At 42.9% G+C, this 27,570-nt stretch overlaps 1 protein-coding gene across 3 annotated transcripts in view; it reads left to right on the top strand.

Annotated features, from left to right (window-relative positions):
• The window catches only part of ephb6 (eph receptor B6), a 97,121-nt gene that overhangs the window by 10,283 nt on the left and 59,268 nt on the right, over nt 1-27,570 (top strand). For all 3 annotated transcript variants that reach the window (XM_058054176.2, XM_058054177.2, XM_058054173.2), the window contains exon 2: nt 19,888-19,952. In XM_058054176.2, the coding sequence (XP_057910159.2) occupies nt 19,888-19,952 (65 nt within the window). The remainder of the gene's footprint in view (nt 1-19,887; nt 19,953-27,570) is intronic.

Here is a 27,570-nt window from a genome sequence, read left to right as displayed (position 1 = left end):
TCAGGAGTGGCGACAAAAACAAGTACAAAGAGACGAAGTACAAGTTTAGCAAGGCGGTGAAAGAGGCTAAACGACTGTACTCTGAGAAGCTCCAACACCAATTCTCAGCTAACGACTCTGCGTCTGTCTGGAAAGGGCTCAGGCAGATCACCAACTACAGGCCTAAAGCCCCCCACTCGCCTAGCCAACGACCTGAACGAGTTCTACTGCCGCTTTGAAAGACAAAAGGACAGTCCAGCAACCATCCCCCTCGACACCTTCCAACAGCTCCAGCCATCTCCACCAAGACCTGCCTTAAAGGCCCTCCCTTCCCCCCCTCACCCACCTCAGTGACGACTCTTTCCATCCACGAGAGAGACGTAAACAAACTCTTCAGGAGACAGAACCCCCGGAAAGCAGCTGGACCGGACTCTGTGTCTCCGTCCGCCTTGAAGCACTGCACTGATCAGCTGTCTCCAGTGTTCACAGAGATTTTCAACACCTCACTGGAGACATGCCACGTGCCTGCCTGCTTCAAGACCGCAACCATCATCCCTGTTCCCAAAAAGCCAAGGACCACAGGACTTAATGACTTCAGACCCGTCGCCCTGACCTCCGTGGTCATGAAGTCCTTTGAGCGCCTTGTGCTCTCACACCTCAAAATCATCACCGACCCTCTCCTAGACCCCCTGCAGTTTGCCTACAGAGCCAACAGGTCTGTAGACGATGCAGTCAACTTGGCCCCCCACTACATCCTCCAGCACCTGGACTCCGCAGGAACCTACGCTAGGATCCTGTTCGTGGACTTCAGCTCTGCATTCAACACCATCCTCCCAACTCTGCTCCAGGAGAAGCTCTCCCAGCTGAGCGTGCCTGACTCCACCTGCAGGTGGATTACAGACTTCCTGTCTGACAGGAAACAGTGTGTGAAGCTGGGGAAACACTTCTCCAATACAAGAACCATCAGCACCGGATCCCCCCAGGGCTGCGTTCTTTCTCCTCTGCTCTTCTCCCTGTACACAAACAGTTGTACCTCCAGTCACCAGTCTGTCAAGCTCCTGAAGTTTGCTGACGACACCACCCTCATTGGGCTCATCTCTGACGGTGACGAGTCCGCCTACAAGTGGGAGGTTGACCATCTGGCGACTTGGTGCAACCTGAACAACCTGGAGCTCAACGCCCTAAAAACAGTGGAGATGGTTGTGGACAACAGGAAGAACTCAGCCTCCTGTCCCCATCACCCTCTGTGACTCTACAATTGACATTGTGGAGTCATCCCGCTTCCTGGGTACCATCATCTCCCAGGACCTCAAGTGGGAGCCGAACATCAGCTCCCTCATCAAGAAGGCTCAGCAGAGGATGTACTTCCTACGGCAGCTGAAGAAATTCAGCCTGTCAAAGACAATGATGGTGCACTTCTACACCTCCATCATTGAGTTCATCCTCACCTCCTCCATCACCATCTGGTACGCTGCTGCCACTGCTAAGGACAAAGGCAGGCTGCAGTGTGTCATTCGGTCTGCAGAGAAGGTGATTGGCTGCAATCTCCCGTCCCTCCAGGATCTGTACGCCTCCAGGACCCTGAGGCGTGCAGAAAGGATTGTGGCCGATCCCTCTCACCCCGGACATAGACTCTTTGAGACGCTTCCCTCTGGCAGGAGGCTGCGGTCCATCAGGACCAAAACCTCACGCCACAAGAACAGTTTCTTCCCGTCTGCTGTCAGTCTCATCAACAAGGCCCGGAACCCCACCTGACACTCCTCACACCCCACCTCTGCCTCATTCTGCCACTTTGACACTTTCATTATATGCGTTACATTAACGCTCAGTTTGGACTCTTAGGAAAAACAATCAGACTGCACTTCCGGAATAACAAACAAAAACAGACTGTGTACATATATTTATACTGTTATTCTGTATATTTTGTATTTTTCATATTTTGTATTTTTCACTCTTTTTTAATAGATGTGTCTGCACCTACTATACCAAAACAAATTTGTAGTATGTGTTTGATCATACATGGCAATAAACCTTTTCTGATTCTGATTCTACTTTTCATACGTGACTCTGTGTACATTCAAAGGTCAAAGTTTCAGTGTCAGACAAACATGACCTGAAATGACTGATGTATTGAAAAATTGTATTGATGCCAGAATCAATTTCAGAGCATGAAGAGGAAGGCTTGACCGATATATCGGGATGATATTTGCATTCTTTGAATGTGAATGTGAATTGGTTCGCCAATGGATTTTTCCGCCGCATGATTTACAGACGGGCATCTGGCGGGCATCTTTGTGTTGCCGCAGGACCCTGCAACACACGCAGTTGCGGTACCCCTCCCCCACTGCAAGAGTGGTGAATCACAACAAGGGTACGAACTTTTAATTAGCCTTTAACAGTTAAACTTAAATATTTATTGTCATATGCTCAAATAAATATTGCCACCTACTTTGAAATAGTTCGTTTGTGGGTCTGAAAACCAGGAATGCTGCTGAATGCTTCATCTTTAAAAGTGTTTACCGTTGGAATTAGGGAGCTGTTGATGCAGTTGGAGGCTAATATGTACAGCTTTTACCAACACCGCTTTAATGGCAACGTTGGCAATTCAGTCCCATGGTGTTTGGAGGAGTTTCATTCAGCCAACGCCTGGCTGAGGTTAAATGCATGTCGTGTTATTTGCGTGCGCTCTCTCCGAGCACGCACACACACGCACACACATGGTATCAGGCCAAAACCACTAGGGTGTATAAACCTTTGGACAGGGTCATTTTTGAAGTTTCTGTTGTTATGATTTAAAAAGCATAAACATTTTTTTTTAATAAATGTCTTCACACAACCACTAACCGTAAATGAATGATAAAACAAAAAACATTCTTTCATATTTTCTGAAAAAAGGCCAAAAAAATCTTAAATTCTGCAGGGTAGTGTAAACTTTTGGGCACAACTGTACATATATTTGCATTATTGAAATTTGTGCATGTGAAGGAACAAAGTGTTTTTTTCCCCCACTGTGCTGCCTACCAGGCACACAACATTGATACAATGTTCACGACGTTGAACATTTAAACTCGAAACGACTTTGCAAAATAGTTGTATTTGTAATTTGAGACAATGTTGAAATATAACTTTTATGCAAAGTTGTACTGCAACAGTAACACATTGCAAAATAGTCATCTTTGTAAATCAGGGGTCTCAAACTCAATTTACCTGGGAGTCACTGGAGCTAGGCTCTGGGTGATGCTGGGCCGCATCTGGTTTAAAAAAAACAAAAACAAAACGCATTTATTAAAAACAGAAAAAAAAATAAAAAAAACTGTCAGTGCTTTTGCTTCTGGTTTTCCACAAGAAAATAATGATAAAACATTCCACTGTTCCCAAATATCTTAATTTTAATTTTTCTACACAAAATAAGATCAAATCAAGAATAAGGAAAAGGGTGGACCCTCATGAGCTTTTGGGTCATGACCAAAAGAATGAGATTGTCACGGCCTGTGCGGGTTTGCACGTGACAGGTTGAGTTTGAGTTACCTTCTTGGGCTTTGGTTTCCGTTTTGGACTCTTATTTTGTATTGGACTTCCTCTTTTGCCTCGTCTGCCTTCGTTGCCATGGTCACCCACACCTGTCCCTAATTTGTCCTCTATTTAGTTCAGGTGTGCGCTTCTCCCTTTGTGGGATCATTGTTGTTTGTCTGTCAGCTACCTGAGTTGCTTTTTCCTGCTGCTGCAATTATTGCACGCAATAAACATTATTTACCTGCTATTGGTCCTGCTCTCTGCATCCTGGGGTCGAACCTTAAAGCTCTCCAGCCGAACCGTGACAGAATGATCCCACCAAAAGACGACGACCTAGCGGAGAATGCTTTCTGGACCTGGCAGCTGTTCAAAGCCATGGATGAGGAGGATATGGCAAGACCGCCATGGGAACTGGAGAACATGGTGCGCGGGCCGGACGACATGCTCGTTTGATTGGCGTGGTTGTATCCCGGACCCACTGACGACACTCCAGACCGTCCGCGACGCCGACGCAAGCCGCGGCAACGGAAGGAGAAGCCCCGCTCGTCCTCCCCTCCATGCGAGCCAAGGTACCCCCGCCCTCCTACTCTGCCGGTTTCGACAAACCCGACGGAGATCTCGAGTTCGACGAGTGGACCGGGCAGTTTTTCATGCCGTTGGAGCAGGCGTGTGCGAGGTACACGCCGGAGGAGCTGGAAACCATGGTATGGGGGCCGGACTGCACGCTCGTGCCGATGGCTTCACACGCTGCACACCCTCCGACGCGGCGGCGTCGCCAACGCACGGCACGTTGCCAAGAGGTGTGGCCGCCCTCTTCCGCCTCGCCATGTCATGCCATGGCACAGCCCTACCCTCTCGCTGTTGCCGAGTCGCAGCCCGTCGTGCACTCACCGACGGCTCCCGTGCCAAGCGGCGAGGCATCCCGAATTCCTCCAGTGCCCAAGCCACGCAGCCCCTGGGGTTCCCAAGACCCGGCTCCCGTGCCAAGCTGCGTGGCATCACAGATTCCTCCAGTCCCCAAGCCACGCAGCCCCAGGGGTTCCCAAGACCCGGCTCCCGTGCCAAGCTGCGTGGCGTCTCAGATTCTGCCAGTGCCCAAGCCACGCAGCCCCAGGGGTTTCCAAGACCCGGCTCCCGTGCCAAGCTGTGCGGCATCCTTGATCCCTCCTGTACCCAAGCCGCGCAGCCCCTGGGGTTCCCAAAACCCAGCTCCCGTACCAAGCTGCGTGGCGTCCCGGATTTCGCCTGTGCCCAAGCCACGCAGCCCCAGGGGTTCACAAGACCCGGCTCCCATGCCAAGCTGCGCGGCGTCCCTGATTCCTCCCGTGCCCAAGCCGAGCAGCATCAAGCCCAAACAAGTGGCTGCGGCCGAGACGACTGACCTGGAGGAGCCAGTGACCCTCCTCCAAGCCTCCCTCCTCCCTTCCCTGGCTTTGGCTCCCGCTGATGACGACGTCTGGGATCCGCCTTCGAGAGGGGGGGCTAGTATCACCTGCTGGGCTATGCTGGAAGCACAGTCCAGCCCACCAAGGGAAAGGGAGGATGGCGCCACCTGCTGGGGGAGTGAGGAGGCACAGCCCACTCCACCTGCAAGTCGAGGAGCAGGGCTGGCTGGAGCAGATGGTGAGGCTCTGGCTTGGATGCCTGCTGCTTCGCCGTCGTCGCGTCAGGGCCGAACGCCTGCTGCTTCGCCGTCGTCGCGTCAGGGCCGGACACCTGCTGCTTCACCGTCGCCGCGTCAGGGCCAGACGCCGCCTGCCTCAAGACTTTCTGCCGGAGCCCAGGTTCTACACACAGGGCGCCCCCCTGAGAATGCCTACCTCGCGCTTGGTCGAGGGCGCCCACTGTTTACCACCACTGCCGACCCAACCATTCCCTCCATCACTTGGAGGGGTCCTGCTGGCTCTGCCGGTCCTGCCGCCCCGGCTGACCTCCTGAAGGGTCCCGTCGGCGACCCACCTCCGGTCCCCCCACCACCCATCCCTCTGACTTTGAACTGTTTCGGACGTCTGGGATCCGTCCTTGAGGGGGGTGTACTGTCACGCCCTGTGCGGGTTTGCACGTGACAGGTTGAGTTTGAGTTACCTTCTTGGGCTTTGGTTTCCGTTTTGGACTCTTATTTTGTATTGGACTTCCTCTTTTGCCTCGTCTGCCTTCGTTGCCATGGTCACCCACACCTGTCCCTAATTTGTCCTCTATTTAGTTCAGGTGTGCGCTTCTCCCTTTGTGGGATCATTGTTGTTTGTCCGTCAGCTACCTGAGTTGCTTTTTCCTGCTGCTGCAATTATTGCATGCAATAAACATTATTTACCTGCTATTGGTCCAGCTCTCTGCATCCTGGGGGCGAACCTTAAAGCTCTCCAGCCGAACCGTGACAGAGATGGCAGATACAGGCGGCTGAAATGAGTTTCCTCCGTAGGGTAGCTGGACTCACCCTAAGATATAGGGTGAGGAGCTCAGCCAGTCTAGCCTGTTTCCGTTGAACGTTGGCCTCCGTCAAGGCTGCCCTTTGTCACCAATTCTGTTCACATATTTCATGGACAGCATTTTTAGGCACAGCCAATGTGTTGAGGAATTCCGGTTCAGGGGCCTTAGGATCTCATCTCTGCTATTTGCAGATGATGTGGTTATTATGGCCTCTTCGGGCTGTGACCTTCAGCGTTTACTGGGACGGTTTGCATCTGAGTGTGACGCGTCTGGGATGAGACCCAGTACCTCCAAATCAGAGACCATGGTTCTCAGTCGGAAAAGGGTGGAGTGCTCCCTCTGGGTTGGGAATGAGGTCCTGCCCCAGGTGGAGGTGAAGTATCTCGGAGGTGAAGTATCTTGGGGTCTTGTTCACTAGTGAGGAAAGGTGGGAGTGTGAGGTCGACAGACGGATCGGCGCAGCCTCGGTAGTAATGCGGTCGCTGAACCGGACCATCGTGGTGAAAAGAGAGCTGAGCCGGAAGGCAAAGATCTCAATTTACAGGTCGATCTATGTTCCCACCCTCACCTATGGTCATGAGCTTTGAGTCATGACCGAAAGAATGAGATTGCGGATACAGGTGGCTGAAATGAGTTTCCTCCGTAGGGTAGCTGGACTCACCCTAAGAGATAGGGTGAGGAGCTCAGTCATCGGGGAGGGGCTCAGAGTAGAGCCGCTTTTCCGTCACATCGAGAGGAGTCAGTTGAGGTGGTTCGGGCATCTAGTCCGTATGCCTCCCGGACACCTCCCTGGGCATGCCCAGCCGGGAAAAGGCCCCGGGGCAGACCTAGGACACGCTGGGGATTGTGAGGGACTATGTCTCACAGCTGGCCTGGGAAGGCCTTAGTGTCCTCCCGGTGGAGCTGGAGGAGGTGGCCGGGTACTGGGAAGTCTGGGCTTCCTTACTGAGACTGCTGCCCCCATGACCCAGACCCGGATAAGCGGAGGAAAATGGATGGATAGATAATTTCCTGCATTTATTTGTACCCAGCGTTATGAGCCTGTAGCTTCACTGCTAATACCATTGTATTGTGGTTGTTGTTGGACCAGACAATGCATTGACAGCGCTGTGTCGACCAGCCGGAGCGCCGGTAAGAAGCGTTGGAACCAGCCAGTGCTTGATACTCCAGAGGGTATCATGTACCCAAAAATGACAGTGGAGCTTCAGACTTTCAGAGCAGTACAGCACAGTGACAGTGGTGATCTCAGCCGTGGATGGTGAGAGAAAAAGCAAAACAGGTGGGCTCGCTTGCATATGGGCGGGGCAAAATCGCGTCAATTGTGTCCGGTGTGCACAGAGCTTTAAGCTGTACAAGGTACATGATACCATACAGCATCCATATCAAACTTGCGCTGCCGGACTAACATTAAACTTTCATATCAAGGCAGGGGCCTCAAACTAGCGTCCCGCAGGCCAAATGGCGCCTGCGGGCCGTGAGTTTGAGACCCCTGTTGTAAATTGAGACCATACTATTATCATTTTATTATCATTACAAAGTCCAGTTTCATGAAGGGTTCACATTTGAAACATTATTTGAGAAATGACCAAGATGAACGGTCAAAACCCGACGGTGAAGAAACATCAGCAAATGTATATTGCAGGAAAGTGTTGAAGTAACATGAGACATGAAGCATGGAGCATGGAGGGTCACTCAGCTGCAGTGATGAGGAGGGGTTGCCCATGAACTTGTGCAGTTTGAGTACGCACGCCCACACACACCATCGTTCTCCCTCACAAGCGCTTCCTTGCTGTCACTTTTTGGATAAATAATACACACAGGATGACACAGGTTGGGGGTGGGTGAGAGGGGACAGGGGACATGATGGAGGAGTAAAGGAAGAGAGTAGATGGGCGTGCATTAAAGGCAGCAGCACTCAGGTCCAGATTGCAGACTCAGCACTTGTCAGAGCTGTCAGGAACAAAAGCTGAGTGTCTCTTGTGTCACATGGACCACTAACAGCGACGCTGTGATGGTGGCTGAGTTAAATAAAGGGGCTTTTACCGCCAGCCACCCCACCCCCAACCCAATCCCTCACCGTACATTTTGTTCATGTTGCCAGGTCTTAATCCCCGAAAGGTGTGCACTCAACGCTTACCTCTGGATGTCAAGGTGAATTATTCATCATTCAAATGTCACGCAATAAGACATGCATGAAACTCTTCCACCACGTCATGTACACGTTTGTCTCCACAGCGAAAGCACAATTTAGTTAGGAGTGTGACACCTCCCACCACTTGACCCCCCTCTGCAACCGGGAACTACATAGACATAAATATTCATTTCCAAATAGTTATACTTTTATGATTATTCATGTATGCTTGAATGAAAGCCCCGGAGCATAGGGTTAATTGATTTTGGAGAGACACATATGCAGCATCTGCTTAGCAGGATTGTGTTTGCGTGTGTGAGAAACAGATTTTTCCAACCTGAAAATGCAAAGACTTGAATGCTGAACATCATCTGCCATGCTGTTTTCAAACCGCAGTTTTCCCATTGGAGTTCATGGCCCAATCACACAAGTAACTTTTCAACATAACCTACACAACATAGCGGCGTCAAATACAATAAATGGCAATTGTGAAAGAGTGCGGATTTTACCGCAGAATCGTTGTATCTGTTTTTATCCTGAGCTGGTGTTTCACGCTAGGATTTCATTGTTGCAGCACAGCAACAACGATACAACGGTGCCTTAGATACAGTGTTGAATGTCTTGTTCAGCCACATTTTCTGTCTGTTTTTTTTTAATATTGAATGTTATGAATATTGAATATGAATTTGAGTGTGAATGGTTGTTTGTCTATATGTGCCCTGTGATTGGCTGGTGACCAGTCCAGGGTGTACCCTGCCTCTCGCAGCTGAGATAGGCTCCAACACCCCCGCGAAAATGAATGAATATATGAATGAATATATATATATATATATATACATTAAACCTCGGATATATCGGATTCAATTGTTCCCACTGGTTTTGTCCGATATAAGCGAAATCCGTTATATGCGTATACCGGAAAATGTTTTACGCATATATCGGATTTATATCCGGTATATGCGTAAATCAGATTTTATCCGTTATAAAAAGGCACTTCCTTGACTATGTTTCCAATGTACCTGGACTGGGCAATGAAAAGAGACGTAAGGTAATGAGAATTTAACTTTATTAGACTCTGAGCATAACAAATTGTTAATTAAGCTAGGCCCTGTTACGCCCGTCAGGCCTACGTTAATTCCAATAGTGAGGTTAAGATCTCATTCACTCCTGTGCTAGTATTATTGACGTCACTCACTTTTATATTTGTCCTAAATCTGGAGCCAGGAGAAAGACATGATGCGGCCATCCGATATATGCGAGGGAAATTGGAACGGGACTGGAGATTCTGTCCGAAATAGGCGAAATCCGATATATGCAATGAATTTTTATTGGAAATGCATTACAGAAAAATCGGTTCTTTTTTATCTGTCCGTTGTGAGGGAATTTCCGATATATCCGAGGTTTACTGTATGTATATATATATATATATATATACATATATATATATATATATATATATACACAGAACATATATATAAGGGTGCATCAAAAAACACAATTATTGAATTTTGATATGGCTGGGTACTAAAAGTGTTCCAATATATGTAGAAACAACACATATAAAATATTTTTCCAATACATGATTATTTAGGGATGCCACCATACATCTGTTTTTGTGGAATAAAGTGGTGAACAGTGCTCAGTGGTCGCCATGGAGATTTGAGGTCAGCAAAGAATGCAGCTCAAGAACTCTGAGGTGATCTTTATGTTTTTGTTGGTATTCATACTCCTATTACATACGTATTACTACCAAATTTGTGGTTTTGTCTTTGTAATTTGAATGATTTGTAGTCATATTTATAGGTATTTAGTGCTCATTGCCTCTACTGTAGCTAACATTAGCTAGCTACAGTTTGCTAATGACAGTTAGCTAATAGCTGAGCAAGCATAACATCAACAACAGTAATATAGAGTAGACAGTATTACTGATGCCTCATATTTGTTGAGAGTGGTACTGTAGTCCTACATAATGTGATATACACTTGTCCATTTGTTATTTTAGTCACTGTGCAGCACAACCCACCAGCTCTCCTGCATTGGTGAGGTTCAGTTCAGATTTCATCTCTCTCTTGTGATGTTCCTCAGTGGAGAGGACTCTGGCACCATAGACTGAGCAATTAAGTTTGAAATTTAGTTAATGTTCTAATCCATGTGAGTTTCTAGTGAGTTTGCCAGCAGAGAGAGTTTGTTATTTAAATGTGTTACTATTGCCCCTTGAGTTTACAATAAAATACAAATAAGATAAAAAACAAAGTATTTAAACTTTATATGTATGTCAAATATCAATTACTGCTACATAAAATTCAGGGTAAGGCCATGTGAACATGTCCCATTTACCGCCATTCATTTTGTCAATAGGCCAAATGAATGGAGAATCTTGAAAGTTGAATTCTGAGAAATACCCAATCTGCCCAAAAAGAAAACAAATATATTTACTTTGATAACCCTATAGAAAATGATGTTGTATAGAAGTTCATTGTACACAACATTTCCAGGTCAACTTGTTGGCAGTTAGACAAGAAATTGCACATTTTCTGAAATTTTACAAAAGTTTGTGTGAGGTGGCACCCCTAAATCTCAATGGATTTCCTCAAAACTTTGCAAAAGACATTTTTATGTTCATTAGAAAAAAATGGAATGCCAGCCAAATTGATATTATGAAATTAAAATTTCCCATTCAAATTTGATGCACACTAATATATATATGTATATATATATATGTATGTATATATATATATATATATATATATATATATATATATATATATATATATATATACAGTGAAGAAAATAAGTATTTGAACACCCTGCTATTTTGCTATTTCTCCCACTTAGAAATCATGGAGGGGTCTGAAATTTTCATCGTAGGTGCATGTCCACTGTGAGAGAGATAAACTAAAAAGAAAAATCCAGAAATCACAATGCATGATTTTTTAACAATTTATTTGTGTGATACAGCTGCAAATAAGTATTTGAACACCTGTGTATCATCTAGAATTCTGACCCTGAAAGACCTGTTAGTCTGCCCATTAGAAGTCCACCTGCACTCCATGTATCATCCTGAATCAGATGCACCTGTTTGAGGTCGTTAGCTGCATAAAGACACCTGTCCACCCCATACAATCAGTAAGACTTTAACTTGTAACATGGCGAAGACCAAAGAGCTGTCCAAAGACACCAGAGACAAAATTGTACACCTCCACAAGGCTGGAAAGGGCTACGGAGCAATTACCAAGCAGCTTGGTGAAAAAAGGTCCACTGTTGGAGCTATCATTAGAAAATGGAAGAAGCTAAACATGACGGTCAATCTCAATCGGAGTGGAGCCCCATGCAAGATATCACCTCGTGGGGTCTCAATGATTCTAAGAAAGGTGAGGAATCAGCCCAGAACTACACGACAGGACTTGGTCAATGACCTGAAAAGAGCTGGGACCACCGTTTCCAAGGTTACTGTAGGTAATACACTAAGACGTCATGATGTGAAATCATGCATGGCACGAAAGGTTCCCCTGCTTAAACCAGCACATGTCAAGGCCCGTCTTAAGTTTGCATATGACCATTTGGATGATACAGAGGAGTCATGGGAGAAAGTTTTATGGTCAGATGAGACCAAAATAGAACTTTTTGGTCATAATTCCAATAAGCGTGTTTGGAGGAAGAAGAATGAAGAGTACAATCCGAAGAACACCATCCCTACTGTGAAGCATGGGGGTGGTAGCATCATGCTTTGGGGGTGTTTTTCTGCACATGGGACAGGACGAGTGCACTGCATTAAAGAGAGGATGACTGGGGCCGTGTATTGTGAGATTTTGGGGAACAACCTCCTTCCCTCTGTCAGAGCATTGAAGATGGGTCGTGGCTGGGTCTTCCAACACGACAACGACCCGAAGCACACAGCCAGGAAAACCAAGGAGTGGCTCCGTAAGAAGCATATCAAGGTTCTAGCATGGCCCAGCCAGTCTCCAGACCTGAACCCAATCGAAAATCTTTGGAGGGAGCTCAAACTCCGTGTTTCTCAGCGACAGCCCAGAAACCTGACTGATCTAGAGAAGATCTGTGTGGAGGAGTGGGCCAAGATCCCTCCTGCAGTGTGTGCAAACCTGGTGAAAAACTACAGGAAACGTTTGACCTCTGTAATAGCAAACAAAGGCTACTGTACCAAATATTAACATTCATTTTCTCAGGTGTTCAAATACTTATTTGCAGCTGTATCACACAAATAAATTGTTAAAAAATCATGCATTGTGATTTCTGGATTTTTCTTTTTAGTTTATCTCTCTCACAGTGGACATGCACCTACGATGAAAATTTCAGACCCCTCCATGATTTCTAAGTGGGAGAAATAGCAAAATAGCAGGGTGTTCAAATACTTATTTTCTTCACTGTATATATTATATATGTTATTCTCGTCAGATGAGTTTCTCGCTAGATTCCAACTTTTTTTTCTTATATTTTGACCTTTTTTTTCTTGTAAAATTACTGCTTACATTTTTGCTGTTTTTTTTAACTTTCTTGTAAAATGATATGTTTAGAATATGATGCAGGCCAGTTAAAGTGACACAAGGCAGGGTGTTGCATGTGTGTTTTCTGTGGAGAAGTGTGTAGGATGCATTTGCATGGTGAAAAAATATCTGACAGATTTGCTGTCTCCATCTGGAAGCATAATCCTTGAAAAACAAATCTCTTACTAACTCGGTCAGACAGAAGAGAAGGAAATATAAATATCTTAACATATTTCCTGCCTGATGCCTGAGGAGTATTTCTCTGTTAATGAGACAGAGAGGAGCAGGCAGGTGACCTGTAGGTGAGATGCAAACCCCTTTTTTCCACAAGGTTTCTTCTCTGTGTGAGGATGAACATCTCTTCTCTCTGGTGTGTCATGACATGAGAAAGACGGGATTGAAAGCACCTTGCTTTGCTCCTGATGCAATAATACAGAAAGTGTTTGCATGCTTAGGAAACATTGGTTTGTCCACATGCCACAGAGCCGAGGACTGACGGTGACAGACAGTGACAGACAGAAGGGACGGCAGCCAATCCCAGATTTTGGAACAGAAATGGAAAATTCCTGTGGCTACACTTGAAGTGTAGCTTCAAGACTGAGAGACACCATCTCTGAAACATGCACAAACTCACACATCAGTATGGTTTTGCTTGAAAAGTGTGATCTTTTTATCTGTTTTGGCTTGTGCAAGGAACTTCTTAATGCACTTTGATTTACAACATATTTGGCTACAGAAGCAGAAATAAGTCATATTTTGGTCTATAAATAGTATCAAAACAGCAACATTTGAACACCAATAAATCATTTTTTTACAGTTGGGCCTATGAACCTTAGCATATATCACAATATTACACTCGTCTCAAATTGTCAAGCACATGTATTTATTGGTAAATAAGTGGCTAACTTTTCTAATGGGATGTCAGCCTCTGCACACATTGCAACTAAATGTTCAACAATCTGTAATGCCTGTGCTTCTGATGAAGGAAGATGTCACACATGCTATTCCAACTGTACCTGGAAGATATTCTTGATGTTTTTTTATGTCTCTTATGTCTGTTTCCACAGACATGGGGCAAACGTCACTGTTATTTTGAAGGACGGTCACTGAAATATGTTCCGTGTGCACACACAACGACACAAGGGGTCAATGCTGGGACCAAAATTGTTCAACTTGTACAGCAATGATATTTCCAAAGTCACGAAAGACGAGCTGGTATTATTTGCGGATGATACCACTGCTTTTTGTTCCGGAGGGGGCACAGACAAAATCATTAGAAAGGTCAGAAAAGAAATGGCCGTATTAAAAAGATGGTTTGATGATAATAGATTGTCCTTGAACCTAAGTAAAACTAAAATCTGCTGTTTGGTAACAGCAGAAAGGACACGCACCAGCAAATACAAATCAATGGTGGAGACATTGAAAGGGTGTAGGAAAATGAACTTCTGGGGATCACAATAGATGAAAATATGAGTTGGAAGCCTCATATTACAAATATACAACATAAGGTGGCAAGAAACATTTCAATATTGAACAAAGGAAAACTTGTTCTCAATCAGAAATCACTCCACACTCTTTATTGCTCTCTGGTTCTACCATATCTTACTTATTGTGTGGAAATATGGGATAATAACTATAAAAGCAATCTTCACTCGCTAAATGTACTGCAAAAAAGGTCAGTAAGGATAATTCATAATGCCGCCTACAGAGAACATGCAAACTCCTTATTTCTAAAATCACAAATACTTCAACTTGCTGATATAGTTCATCTTCAAACAGCTAAAATAATACATGAGGCTAAAAATAACCAATTACCTAACCAATACTTCTCTACAAGAGAGGAGAAATATGATTTTTGAAACACTTATATGCTAGGATAATGTTAAAAAGCCATAGCATTTCAGTCAGTGGAATCAAACTATGGAATGGATTGAGTAAGGACCTCAAACAATGCACAACGATGAGCCAATTCAAGAAACAATACAAGCAGTTGATGTTTGCTAAATACAAGGATGAAGAGTCTTGAACCAGTCATGATGTGCTATATATATCACTATATTGACGGTTACTATGGTACCCATTATGTCATTGTATGGTCATATCACCTCGTACTTCGGTACGTGACAAAAAATTTATAAAAATAGAAAATGCTAAAAAATAAATAAATGAATAAATAAATTATATAAGAAAGGCAGCAAGCAAGCAAATTTAACCCTTCGCTGGCGTTTATCGCCCTTTACAATTACAATGATTTTGTACCACAATTGAGCGGCCTGTGAGTGAATATTTCCACACATGTTCCTACATTCATCATTTACATTTATATCATATATATATACATATACATACACACGTGTATGTGTATATATGTGTATATATTTATATATATACACATGTGTATATATATATGTATATAAACGTGTGTATATATATATGTATATGTATATATGTACACACACACACATATATATATATATGTATATTAGATTAGATTAGATTAGATTAGATTCAACTTTATTGTTATTGCTCATGTCACTGGTACAGGGCAACAAAATGCAGTTAGCATCCAACCAGAAGTGCAATTTTATAAGTACCTTAGTAGTAAGTAAATGTAGAAAAAAATGGACAGATCTATGTAAAAAAACTATAACAGGCTATGACTATAATACAGTGAGGATATGTACAGGGATATAAATGACTATAATATGGCTATTGTAGATTATACAGATTATAAACAGTATGGATGTGACAATATATAATAACAGTAATATATAATATATAACAGTATTGTACAGTATGTACATATATATATATATATGTATACAAACACGTGTATATATGTCCATCGAGTCAATGCAGTGATAACCTCTTGTCTGAGAGGTAGTGACCAAAAGGGAAAATATGCGGAATAGTTCAGAGGTTGGCTGCTGTGCCAGCCATGAAGGAGCGGGTGGGTAGTCAGTCCATTCACATGGAGTCCAAGCCAGTCTAGGCTCTCGGCTTCCTTTGCTTAGCTCGCCATCATTTTTCTGTACCAAAAAATCCTGGCCTGCAGACTACAGGCAGTAAGGTAGAAGGTAAAAGAAAAAGGGGGGAAATACATCCAAATTCATCCATACAGCCCTCTTTGTATGGGAGAAAGGTACATCGATGCATTCATGTAGTATTCGAGTATTGTAATAAAATGATATTTACTGTCACATAATGTTTAATGTCTATGTATTTCAATGTGTTTTAAAAGACAAATGAAATGACATTAGGTTTGCAATTTGGATGAAATTTTTTATGACTATTGCCCTATGTTTTAGGTATTTTCATTTGTACATTTCATGAAGGAAAGGTGCATTGAGGCAATTCTTTAATAAAAATTATTTTTGAATGTTCCTAAATAGGCTTTTAACACACAAACATTTAAAATTTAAAACCAGTATCATAAATAAGCAAATCTTACTTTTAGCTGACACAAATAAACAAACACATTGTCACTTGCTCACATTTTGTATTTTATGAACATTTGTGGGCGAGTTTAAGAGCTAATATGCTCTAAGAAAAATAGTAATACAAAAACTATGCTGGCTGACTGTATTTTTTTAGATAATGGCCCAACGTTCCCAAATTGATAAAATAAACATAAAATTTGATGTAATTATCGTTGTAGTTGCACAAACAGATTTCCCCTACTTATTATAGATAAAAACGTATTTCCATCTGCGATTAAATGCGAGTAATTTGGAGTTGACAAAATGCAATTAATTTAATCAAATATTTAAATCGATTGACAGCCCTTATATATATATATATATTTATATGTGTGTATATATATGTGTGTATGTATGTGTGTGTGTGTATATATACAGTAGGATTCAGCTTTCTTAAACACACATTTAAACAGCATTATCAACTTTAAAAGGAATAAATATTCAACCAGGGCAGCACGGCGGTCTAGTGGTTAGCGCGCAGACCTCACAGCTAGGAGACCAGGGTTTAATTCCCACCGAGGCCATCTCTGTGTGGAGTTTGCATGTTCTCCCCGTGCATGCGTGGGTTTTCTCCGGGTACTCCGGTTTCCTCCCACATTCCAAAAACATGCTAGGTTAATTGGCGACTCCAAATTGTATGTGAGTGTGAATGGTTGTTTGTCTATATGTGCCCTGTGATTGGCTGGCGACCAGTCCAGGGTGTACCCCGCCTCTTGCCCGAAGACAGCTGGGATAGGCTCCAGCACCCCCCCGACCCTCGTGAGGAAAAAGCGGTAGAAAATGAATGAATGAATGAAATATTCAACCATGTGCAAAAAATTTCTGTCGTAGTTTATGTTTTATCTAGCATCGATGTGATGACTGCTCCTCCGCAGTGTGACACTCACCCCCCAACCCCCTCCCCGCCTCCACACACACAAACACATTACACTGACACAATTTAGTACGATATATAAAACATTTCTCTCATCATTAAAGTTCATGTTGTGCACGCTAAAGACCTCTGATAGCAGACACGGCTGCTCCTATCCGTTCTCTGCGTGCGTGCATGCTCTTAGAGAGCACACATAACGCGACACGCATTTAACCTCAGCCCGGCGTTTGCTGAAAGAAACTCCTACAAACACCATGGGACTAAATTGCCAACATTGCCATTAAAGCGGTGTTGGTAAAAGCTGTACATATTAGCCTCCAACTAAATCAACAGCTCCCTAATTCCAACGGTAGACACTTTTAAAGATGAAGCATTCAGCAGCATTCCCGGGTTTTCAGACCCACAAACTAAACTATATTTTCAATTGTTGGGATTGTCGTGTCTATGTAACTCCTCCCCATCAAGGTCTATTTCTCCCTGGAATCTTAGAGTAGGATAGACTCCACTGGGAGGGTTTGGATCGGGCGGGGGTGCCGATGGCGTGACCACTAGGGCCCTTCTCGCTTTCGACTGTTTTTCCCGCGTCATGTATGGGGCAGCCAAAGCCAAGCTTGCCATCCCCATCGAATGAATCATTCGCCTGGAATCTCAATTTTTTCAGCGTCTTCTTAAGTTCTGACTTCTGCCAGAATGACGCCTGCTCAATTTTCTCCTCCACCTGTCTTATTTCTTTCATAATCTTTTCCTCCTCCCGTCTGAACTTACTCTGAACCTTCACAATATTATCACAACTCTGTCCATCACACTCTTCCCATGTCTTACGTACCATCTGTCTATCTTTATTCTTATCCTGACTTACCAAGCCACTCATAACCTGACCTTCCACAAGACTAAACAACTCACTTTCTGACACCCTCGGGGGACCCCCACACATTTCCCACTCCTCACATTCTCGGTCAAACTCACCTTCCATTCTATTCCCACAACAATTAAAACAAAAAAACAAATACAAAACTGATAGTTGCAAGGATGTTGAGCAATAATGAAAGTTATCAAATAGACCCTGTCTATTTAAGCATCCACGTGAAGCGTTCCCCTCACCACCTGCTGGTGTACTGCCCTTCACAGGACCCGGAATGAAGCGTTACATTTACGGCCCTCCACCCAGTAAAATTAGCGCAATAGACCCTGTCTATTGCTAAGCATCCAAGTGAAGCGTTCCCCTCACCACGCTCGGTGTACTGCCCTTCACTGGACCCGAATGGAGCGTTACATTTACGGCCCTCCACCCAGTTGGGTACGCCGACCCTTAGTGGTCCCGGACCACGCAGTATACTGGAACACACACCGGTTTTCTCAAAACTTCACAATAATGTCAAACACACAATATGTCAACACACCTGCTAGCGTAATAATATTCTCACGAGACAATAATTACAGACTCAATGCTACCAGGTTTCCACCAAATTTGTTCTTGACCAATAGCAGAATGTGAATAAACAGGTTTCTGCTTACCTTATTATTTGTAGAGGCTCGCCTGTAGTGGAAGCCCAGAGCATCGAACTGCAGCCTAAAGTAGGACCCAACCACACAACACAACTCCCCCTCCAACCACGTTGGGCGCCAAATTGTTGGGATTTGACCTCCTGTTCTTAGGTCAGTGATTCCTGTGGGTGTCGTGTTGGAGGCAAGAGATGACAACGAACTTGTCAGTTATATGGTTTACTCTCAGACCAGTCAGATTACACGGAGCTCCGGCCTCATAAGCCTTCCCCTAACACCTGCAGAGACGTAGGCTTTACTTACAGGTCAGAACAAATGAGTACAGCTAACTGTCCCTGCCCGGCTTTTATTATGCTAAGAAATGTCAGTAGATCTCTGGCGTATCACAGGTGGCCCCCCTCCTCTCCTCAGCCGACGTCTTCTCACCAATGCAGGGTGGGCGGGGTGGATCGGTGGAGCCAGCCGGTATCGACAGGCTGCGGCTGCCGACGTCATGTTCTCCCGTTATCTGTAGTTAGTCAAAATTGTGGATGTGTGGGAGAGTTTCGGAACTGTATGTGCCTGAAAGTGATTATTTGTCCTGTGATTTGCCCAAGGCTGCTTGGTTCTACTTGATTAAATGTAGTGCATAGTTAGAGTGAGACACAAGAAATAGGAGACAAACACACAGACAATCCTTCATAAGCACGTATATTGCATGCACTTGGCGGTCATGGATGGATGGATGGATGGATGGATGGGTGGGTGGGTGGGTGGATGGATGGATGGCCATATGAGGCTGGAAAAATGATCCACTTCATTTTCATTTATTGCGTGATTAATTCATTACTTTACATCCCAGGCCTACTGCCTACGAGAATGAGGACGCTTGTCACGATTGTATCTCACAATATCATGTGACACTACTCCTTATTACAGCGAAGGTGTAGCTCACACTTTTTCCCTGGCAGAGCATATCTGGTTGTAAGGGCATTTAGATCGTTAATACTATCTGCCCCAATGGCTGGACAGGAAATAAAAAGTGAAACCAGGAAAATGCAACTTAATCGAGAGCATACAAGCGTATTCAGGTCAAATTGCATGTTGAGTACTATAAATTTGTACTTGTTGGTAGGTCTGCATTACAATAAAACATTGATACTGGATGACTGTGACATATAATGGCAGCAGCCCGAGATGGGACATAGCAATAGCTGTGGTTCCATTTTCAGGCTGGGACAAAATGGCCATGACAACCCATCAACGGATTTTCATTGGACTTTTCTTTGACACCAGAGCAGGGTCTTTCTTAAATACCTATTTTTGGTGGTTCCTGCTTGAATAGTTGTATAGAACTTGTATAGTTCTACGGTCCGTGAGGCCGTAAATGACTGCTGAATGGATGAGCAAGGAAAAGGGAGGGGGTGTCTGTGTGATGTGATTTCTTTTGGTGTGGTTGTTGATTGAATACAACCTTCTCTCTGTTTGTTTGCCTGACAGTGATGCTGCTGGACACGACAGAGTCCACCTCAGAACTGGGCTGGACCACGTACCCGGACACGGGGGTAAGACACTTAAATCAGACATGTAAAACTGTACATGTGGCTTCCACATAGGCCTGGCACCATAACAAAGTTGACTGGACAATAACTTGTCCCGCAGATTCATCACTAATGATTTCTATCTCTCAATATCTCATATTATATTATATTCTCATATTGCAACCACCCTAAAAAAGTATTTTTTATTGAATATTTCAACTCTATGTTACAAAAATTACTATTTTTTTCATAATATTAGTGAGTGTAAGATTTTGTTTGTTTTGGCTTTTTTCTGTTAATTCTGTTAATAAAATACAATATTTTTTGTCTTGATATTTTGACATAAATTTACAGTTTTTTTCATTTCTGCTGTTGTTTTTTTTTTACAATTTTGCAACTATTTAATCTGAATTAATTCATCATTAATAACTCTTATTTCATTCCGTCATATTTTGACTTTATTCTTGTAACATTGTAATGTTTTCCACATGACCACACGTTTCCAAAATGACCACTTTAATCATTGTTTTGTTTATGATTCATTTACTTATTCTTGTAAATTTACAACTTTTTTGGTTGCTTTTTCTCTTAATATTTTGAGTTTATTCCCTTATTGTAATTTTTTTCAAATATGACAATTTATTTTGTTTTGTCTGTTTCTTATAATATTAAGACTTCAAACTATATTATTTTTCTTTAATGTTTCAACTCTGTGCTACTTAATTAACATTATTTTTCCACATAATATGAAGACTTTATTGCAACTTTTTTCTCTTCATATTTTGACTTTATTCTGTTAAAATGATTATAGTAAAAAAAGCCTATACCAGCTGTCTTTGGGTGAGAGGCAGGGTACACCCTGGACTGGTCACAGGGCACATATAGACAACAACAACCAGTCACACTCACATTCATACCTATGGACAATATGGAGTCACCAATTAACCTAGCGTGTTTTTGGAATGTGGGAGGAAACCGGAGTACCCGGAGAAAACCCATGCATGTACAGAGAGAACATGCAAACGCCACACAGAGATGCCCAAGGTGAAAATCTCCTAGCTGTGTGGCCTCCGCGCTAACCACTCGCACACTGTGCAAATATTCAACAATTCCAAAAACTTTCCAAAACTTTTTCCTTCAATATTTGAAGTTTATGCTACTAAAGTTCTGTTATTTTTCCTCATAATATTATGAACTTATTCTCTGTAACTTTTTTCTCTTGACTTTATTTGTGTAAAATGACCACAGTGTTTTCCAATGTAGTTGTTTTCTTGTAAAATTACATTCTTTGCATGTGCTGCAGGCACATCGAAAAACAGCTGTGGGCCGCAAATGGCCCTCGGGTCGGACTTTGGCCACCCTGGGGAATGACAAGTAAATGTGGATGTGCTTCAGAGTAGTCAGTGTGCAATTTGTATGGCAGTATAGATTCACGGCTCAATCTGCTGCATACTGCTATACAAGCTGTACACTGACTACTCCTAAGTATATCCAATGGTGTGTGCGTGCAAATATGTTGATCATATTCTACATAAGCAGACTTTGTGGCACATTATAAGCCCAGTACAATTTACTGGAAATATCATCAATAAAAGATCCAAATGATATAGATCTTGTTTATCTTTGATCATGCCCCGCCCCACCCCCCAGTGCTTACCATCATAACTTGCAGTTTGGCTAAAATGATTGACAGGTTACTCATGTTTGTGTTTATCTACTGGCGGTATTTCCATACCTCAACTTTTAAGACTTCCAACAGGGATTCAAGTTTCCAGTCGTCTTATTGACGTGTGACCTCATCCATCAGAAGATTGCAGCGATGGAAGCATAGCTCTTTCTTTTGTTGCTATGTGTGCGTGTGTGTGTGCTGATTGCGTGACTGTGCCAGGGTCAAATCCTGGGTCAGTGAAGTTCATTCATCTGTGAGTGATTGTGGCGCACTGCTAATATGGCTCCTAATTACACACACATCTTATGCACTCCTCATTAATTAAGCTAGGGTCTGTGTCCAGCCCACGGCTGTTTTTTTGATTGGTGAAATATCATTACGGAAAAACTACGGAAACTGGAAATACCAGCAGTAATTTTATGAGAAAGTGAATAAAACCACAATTCCAAGAAGAAAATGTACAAAAAGAATGTTGAAATAGTTGAATACTTAAAGGGACCAATTGTGCTGATTTTCAACCCTTTGTATTGAGTTGTGGACTCTTATAGAGCAGCTACACACAATAACCTGCACAGAAAGCTTTTTAGATCTTCCAGAATCTGAAACTATTCCAGCTATATTTCCATGAATTTATGCTTCAATTTATGTCCCTGTAAGTCCTGCATGGAAGTTAAGTGGGACGCTCTGTAGCGATCGATATTACGATATATTACTATATACACAGTGGTATGAAAAAGTATCTGAACCTTTTGGAATTTATCACATTTCTGCATAAAATCACCATCAAATGTGATCTGATCTTTGTCAAAATTACACAGATGAAAAAACAGTGTCTGTTTTAACTAAAACCACCCCAACATTTATAATATTTTAATGAGGATAGCATGCAAACAATGACAGAAGGGGGAGGAATAAATAACTGAACCCTCTGCCTAAGGAGACCTAAAGAGCAACTGAAAACATTTTTTCCCAAACAATTTAAGTCAGGTGTGTGCCCAATCTCTGATGAGTGGCTTAAAGCCACTATAAAACACACACCTAGTAAGAACTGACTTGATGAGAAGCATTGTCTGATGTGCACCATGGTTCGCTCAAAAGAGCTGTCTGAAGACCTGCGATCAAGAATTGTTGATTTGTATAAAACTGGGAAAGGATACAAAACCATCTCTAAAAGTCTGAATGTTCATCAATGGACAGTCAGAGAAGTTGTCTAGAAAAAAATGGAGAGAGTTTGGCACTGTTAATTCTCTCCCAAGGAGTGGCCGTATATATGTATATATATATGTATGTATATATATGTATGTGTATATATGTATGTATGTATATATGTGTATGTATGCATGTATGCATGTATGCATGTATGCATGTATGTATGTATGTATATATATATGTGTGTGTGTGTATATACGTATGTATGTATGTATATGTATGTATATATGTATGTATATGTATGTATATATATGTATATATATGTATGTATGTATATATGCCCACCTTCACCCAGTATGTCACCTGCTGCACCAGAGACAATAAAACACTGGACTTGTGTTATGCCTACACTAAGGAGGCATACACTTCAACAGCACTTCCTCCCCTGGGAAGATCAGACCACAACCTGGTTCGTCTCCAGCCTGTGTACAAACCTCTGGTACGCAGGCTGCCAGCTGTGTCCCGCACAGTGAAGAGATGGTCTGGTGAAGCTGACGAGGCTCTGAAGGACTGTTTCAACACAACAGTGTGGGAGGAACTCTGCCATCCTCATGGGGACGACATAAACAGTCTGTGTGGGAAACACTGTACCCACCAGGACTGTATGGTGTTTCTCCAACAACAAAGGAAAAGAAGAGGATCTTTAAGTCAGGAAATAAGGATGAGCTGAAGGCTGTGCAGAAGGAGCTGAGGAGGAAAATCAGGGAGGGGGAGGACTGCTCCAGGAAAAAGATGGAGTAAGAGCTGAAGCGTAACAACGTCAGAGGAGTCTGGAGAGGCCTGAAAACCATCTCTGGCCACAAGGGGCCCGACTCCCAGGCTGCTGGGGACCAGGCGTGGGCAAACGATCTGAACCTATTCTTCCACAGGTTCGATCAACCATCTGCCCATCCCCCAGCCCAGCAACTCCTGCCGAAACTCCCCCCATCGACACCTCGAGTGGACAGCCCTACCCCCACCTCCCCCTCCCGCACACACCCCCCCTGCTCCAACCTGACCCTCACAACATCCCAGGTGAGAAACCAGCTCCGAAAAACCAAGGCGAGGAAGGCGGCGGGACCAGACGGCATCAGCTCCAGGCTCCTGAAGTCCTGCGCGGACGAGCTGAGCGGGATTGTTGAGCACATCTTCAACCTGAGCTTGAAGCTGGGGAGGGTGCCACAGCTGTGGAAGACATCCTGCGTGGTTCCTGTCCCCAAGACGCCGCACCCCAAGGACCTCAGCAACTACAGGCCCATTTTCCAGGGAGTGGTCTGCTGGGGAAGCAGTATTTTGGCTGCGGATAGGAAGAGACTGGATAAGATCATCAAGAAGGCCAGCTCTACCCTGGGTTAACCCCTTGACCCAGTGGAGGTGGTGGGAGAGAGGAGGATGTTGGCTAAGCTATCATCCATGTTGGAGAACGACTCCCACCCCCTGCAGGACACTTTGACAGCACTAGAGAGCTCCTTCAGTGATAGACTGCTTCACCCCAAGTGTGTGAAGGAGCGATATCGCAGGTCCTTTCTTCCTGCAGCTGTCAGGCTGTACAACCAGCACTGCTCCCAATAGACTTCTACACCACTATGTACATCTGTGTAATACTTTACTTTACTGCTTTTATAGTCAGTAGAGTTACTCCAGACCCCATTCACTGTGCAATATCTGATCAACCTCCAACCGCAATATTAAGGGCTTTAAATGCAATATACTAAGTTCTATGTGAAGTATTTCCATAATGCCTCCTATTAACTCTCTAACAAGATCTCAGTGTATAGACTGGTCATATATCTCATCTCGTTTCATATTATCTACATACTGTATTGTATATAACTCTGGGAAAAACTGTTGATTTTGTTAATACTTGGGTTGTTTATATTGCTTATTTTTCCATATTGTGTATTTTGTACTGCTTAACTGACTCTGTACTCTTGCTGCTGTGCAATACAAATTTCCCCACAGAGGGACAAATAAAGGCATATCTTAATCTTAATATATATGTATGTATGTGTGTATGTATGTGTGTATATATGTATGTATGTGTGTGTGTGTGTATGTATGTATGTATGTATATATGTATGTATGTGTGTGTATGTATGTACTATATATGTTTGTATATATACGTATGTATGTATATATATATATACACACACACACACATATATATATATATATATATATATATTTGACATGGGTCTAAATTCAGTTAATAGAAAAACATTGATATATATGTATATATATATATATAAATATATCAATTTAGTCATAGGTCTAAATTCAGTTAATAGAAAAACATTGATATATATGTATATATATATATATATCAATTTAGTCATAGGTCTAAATTCAGTTAATAGAAAAACATTGATGTCAAATCCAAATAGGTGTGCAAAGTTGTACTAAAATGTAAGAAACAATATTAGAGAAAATTAGCCATTCATTCTTTCTTTCATTTTCTTCACAAGGGCCGCGGGGGATGCTGGAGCCTATCCCAGCTGTGTTCGGGCGAGAGGCGGGGTACACCCTGGACTGGTCGCCAGTCAACAGAAAAATAGCCCCTGAAATAAAATAGTATATTCTCTTTTTTAAATAAATTTAGAAAACGTTAAATATGCTGTTCAATCTGTGTAATAGCTGTGCACTCACAGTAGTCTCTGCAACCAGGTTAGCGCCATTAGCGATTCCATCTCACGTCCCCCAGACGATAGACGGTCAACATGGTTGATACCGTCTTTGCAGACCTTTATACCATCTTTTTCGCTGTTCAATCCTGCTATGCAGCCACTCCACCTCCACATTTCCACGTCACACTCCACATTTAACCATCACACTCCATTTGTTCTCTTTCACATTTCTATTTCATAAAAATATTTATTTGTATTATTTTATTTTGTTCATTTTGTATCCTTGAGCTAAAAAAAAATTACATTGTTGAAATTAAATGCATTTGTGTCAAATAGTACAAGAATTCTTTCACATAAATAAAGGCAAAAAAAGACCATCCATCCAAAAGTTATTTTTTTAAATAATTGCCTATTTGGAACAAGGATTTGATAACCGAAGTTCCACTCTATATGAGGAATGCATAATAAAGGGTATGATAACCAAGGTTCCACTCCATATGAGGAATGCATAATAAAAGGATTTGATAACCGAAGTTCCACTCTATATGAGGAATGCATAATAAAGGGTATGATAACCAAGGTTCCACTCCATATGAGGAATGCATAATAAAAGGATTTGATAACCGAGGTTCCACTCTACGTACATGATGACTGTATAATAGAATGATTTGATAACCAAGGTACAACTCCATATAATAGATGGATTTGATAAGAATGGAAGAGCACTGTTAATAGTCCTAAAAAAGCCAAGAGTGTGCGTGATGGTAGGAAGTACTCGTGAGACGGACATGTAATTATTTGACCCCAGGCACCACGCACATAATGGGGGTTGGGGGGGGGTTATGCGTGCGCATGTTTTTTTCCCCCCCAATTGAACTCTTCCCATACTTTTCTCTCTCCATGCCATCTTTTCTTCTTTTCCTTGGCTGCAGGGCACATGGATGTCTTCTCTCCAATGCTCTTAATGACAACCCCACCCCCTGTCGCCTCCTCCTCCCTCCTTTGGCTTATCACCGTCCTACACAAGCACTCACAACTACACTCTGGCCCGTCTGGTTCTACATGATATTTCCTCCAAGTGTGCTCATATGTCTTGTGTGTGTCTGTGTGCGTGTCTGTGGATGTGTCCTCATTTGTGTCTGAGCCGCTAGCCCCTCACCCGTCCTTTGTCACTGGAAGGGATTACAAAGCTCGCCAGCATTTCACTTGTAATCAAATCACAAATATGAGTCCTCCCCAGTGTTTTTTAACACACAATCATCTGCCCTCCTTCTACTTGGAAAGCATGGTAGAGAGCGCTTAGGGTCAGTCATACACAAATGAACATTTTGCCCCCCACCAAGTGTCATAAAAATATGTTCCATGTGCAGTTGGAATGGCATCTTCCTTAATGACAAGCACAGGCATTACAGTTTATTGAACATTTAGTAGCTATGTGTGTGGAGGCTGACATCCTATTAGAAAAGTTAGAAACTTTCTTACCAATGAATAAATGTGCTTTACGATTTGAGACAAGTGTATTTCATTATAACGCTTAAGGTTTGTAGCTTTTTATACAGGACTCCGCTGAATTAAAATTTTATACTTTTCCTTGAAAGGCCAGGCCCAGGATCAGCCAAAAAAGTGTTAAATATGGTACATTTTCCGCAGTAAAGCAGAAAATTGCAGATCAATGTATGCTAGCTATCTCAGCAAAGCATTGTTTTGTTATGTTCCTAATATTTCAACTTTGTTCTGAAATAATTTTCTTTTTGCAATGTTAGGACTTTGTTGCAATAATGTTATAACTTTCTCCAACCTAATTTACCAAAAATTACAAGTTTACTTAGCTTTGTTTATCACTTTGCCATTTTTTGGACACTATTTAATCTACATGGTACTAAAATTACATTTTCCCTCATATAACAAGTTTTTTCTTGTCAAATTTCCTTTGTCAGAATACAACTTTTCCCCCTAGTATTTTGATTGAAAAGGGACCTATTAAGCTCATTTTTTTGTTTTTGCGTTGTGGACTCCTATAAGCAGCTACACACCATAACTAGCACAGAAAGCTTTCTAGGTCTTCCAGAATCTGCATCTATTCCAACTGTATTTCTTTGGATTTCATGCTTCCTGTGAAAATGGTCTGTTTTAATTTATTCTACCCACGGGCTGGATGAGT

This window comes from Doryrhamphus excisus, linkage group LG5, assembly GCF_037039965.1.
Source record: "Doryrhamphus excisus strain RoL-2023G ecotype Guam linkage group LG5, RoL_Dexc_Guam_v1.1, whole genome shotgun sequence".
In the NCBI taxonomy this organism is placed as follows: Eukaryota; Metazoa; Chordata; class Actinopteri; order Syngnathiformes; family Syngnathidae; genus Doryrhamphus; species Doryrhamphus excisus.
Note: the sequence above shows the minus strand (reverse complement) of the source record. Positions and strands in the feature narration are given on the sequence as shown.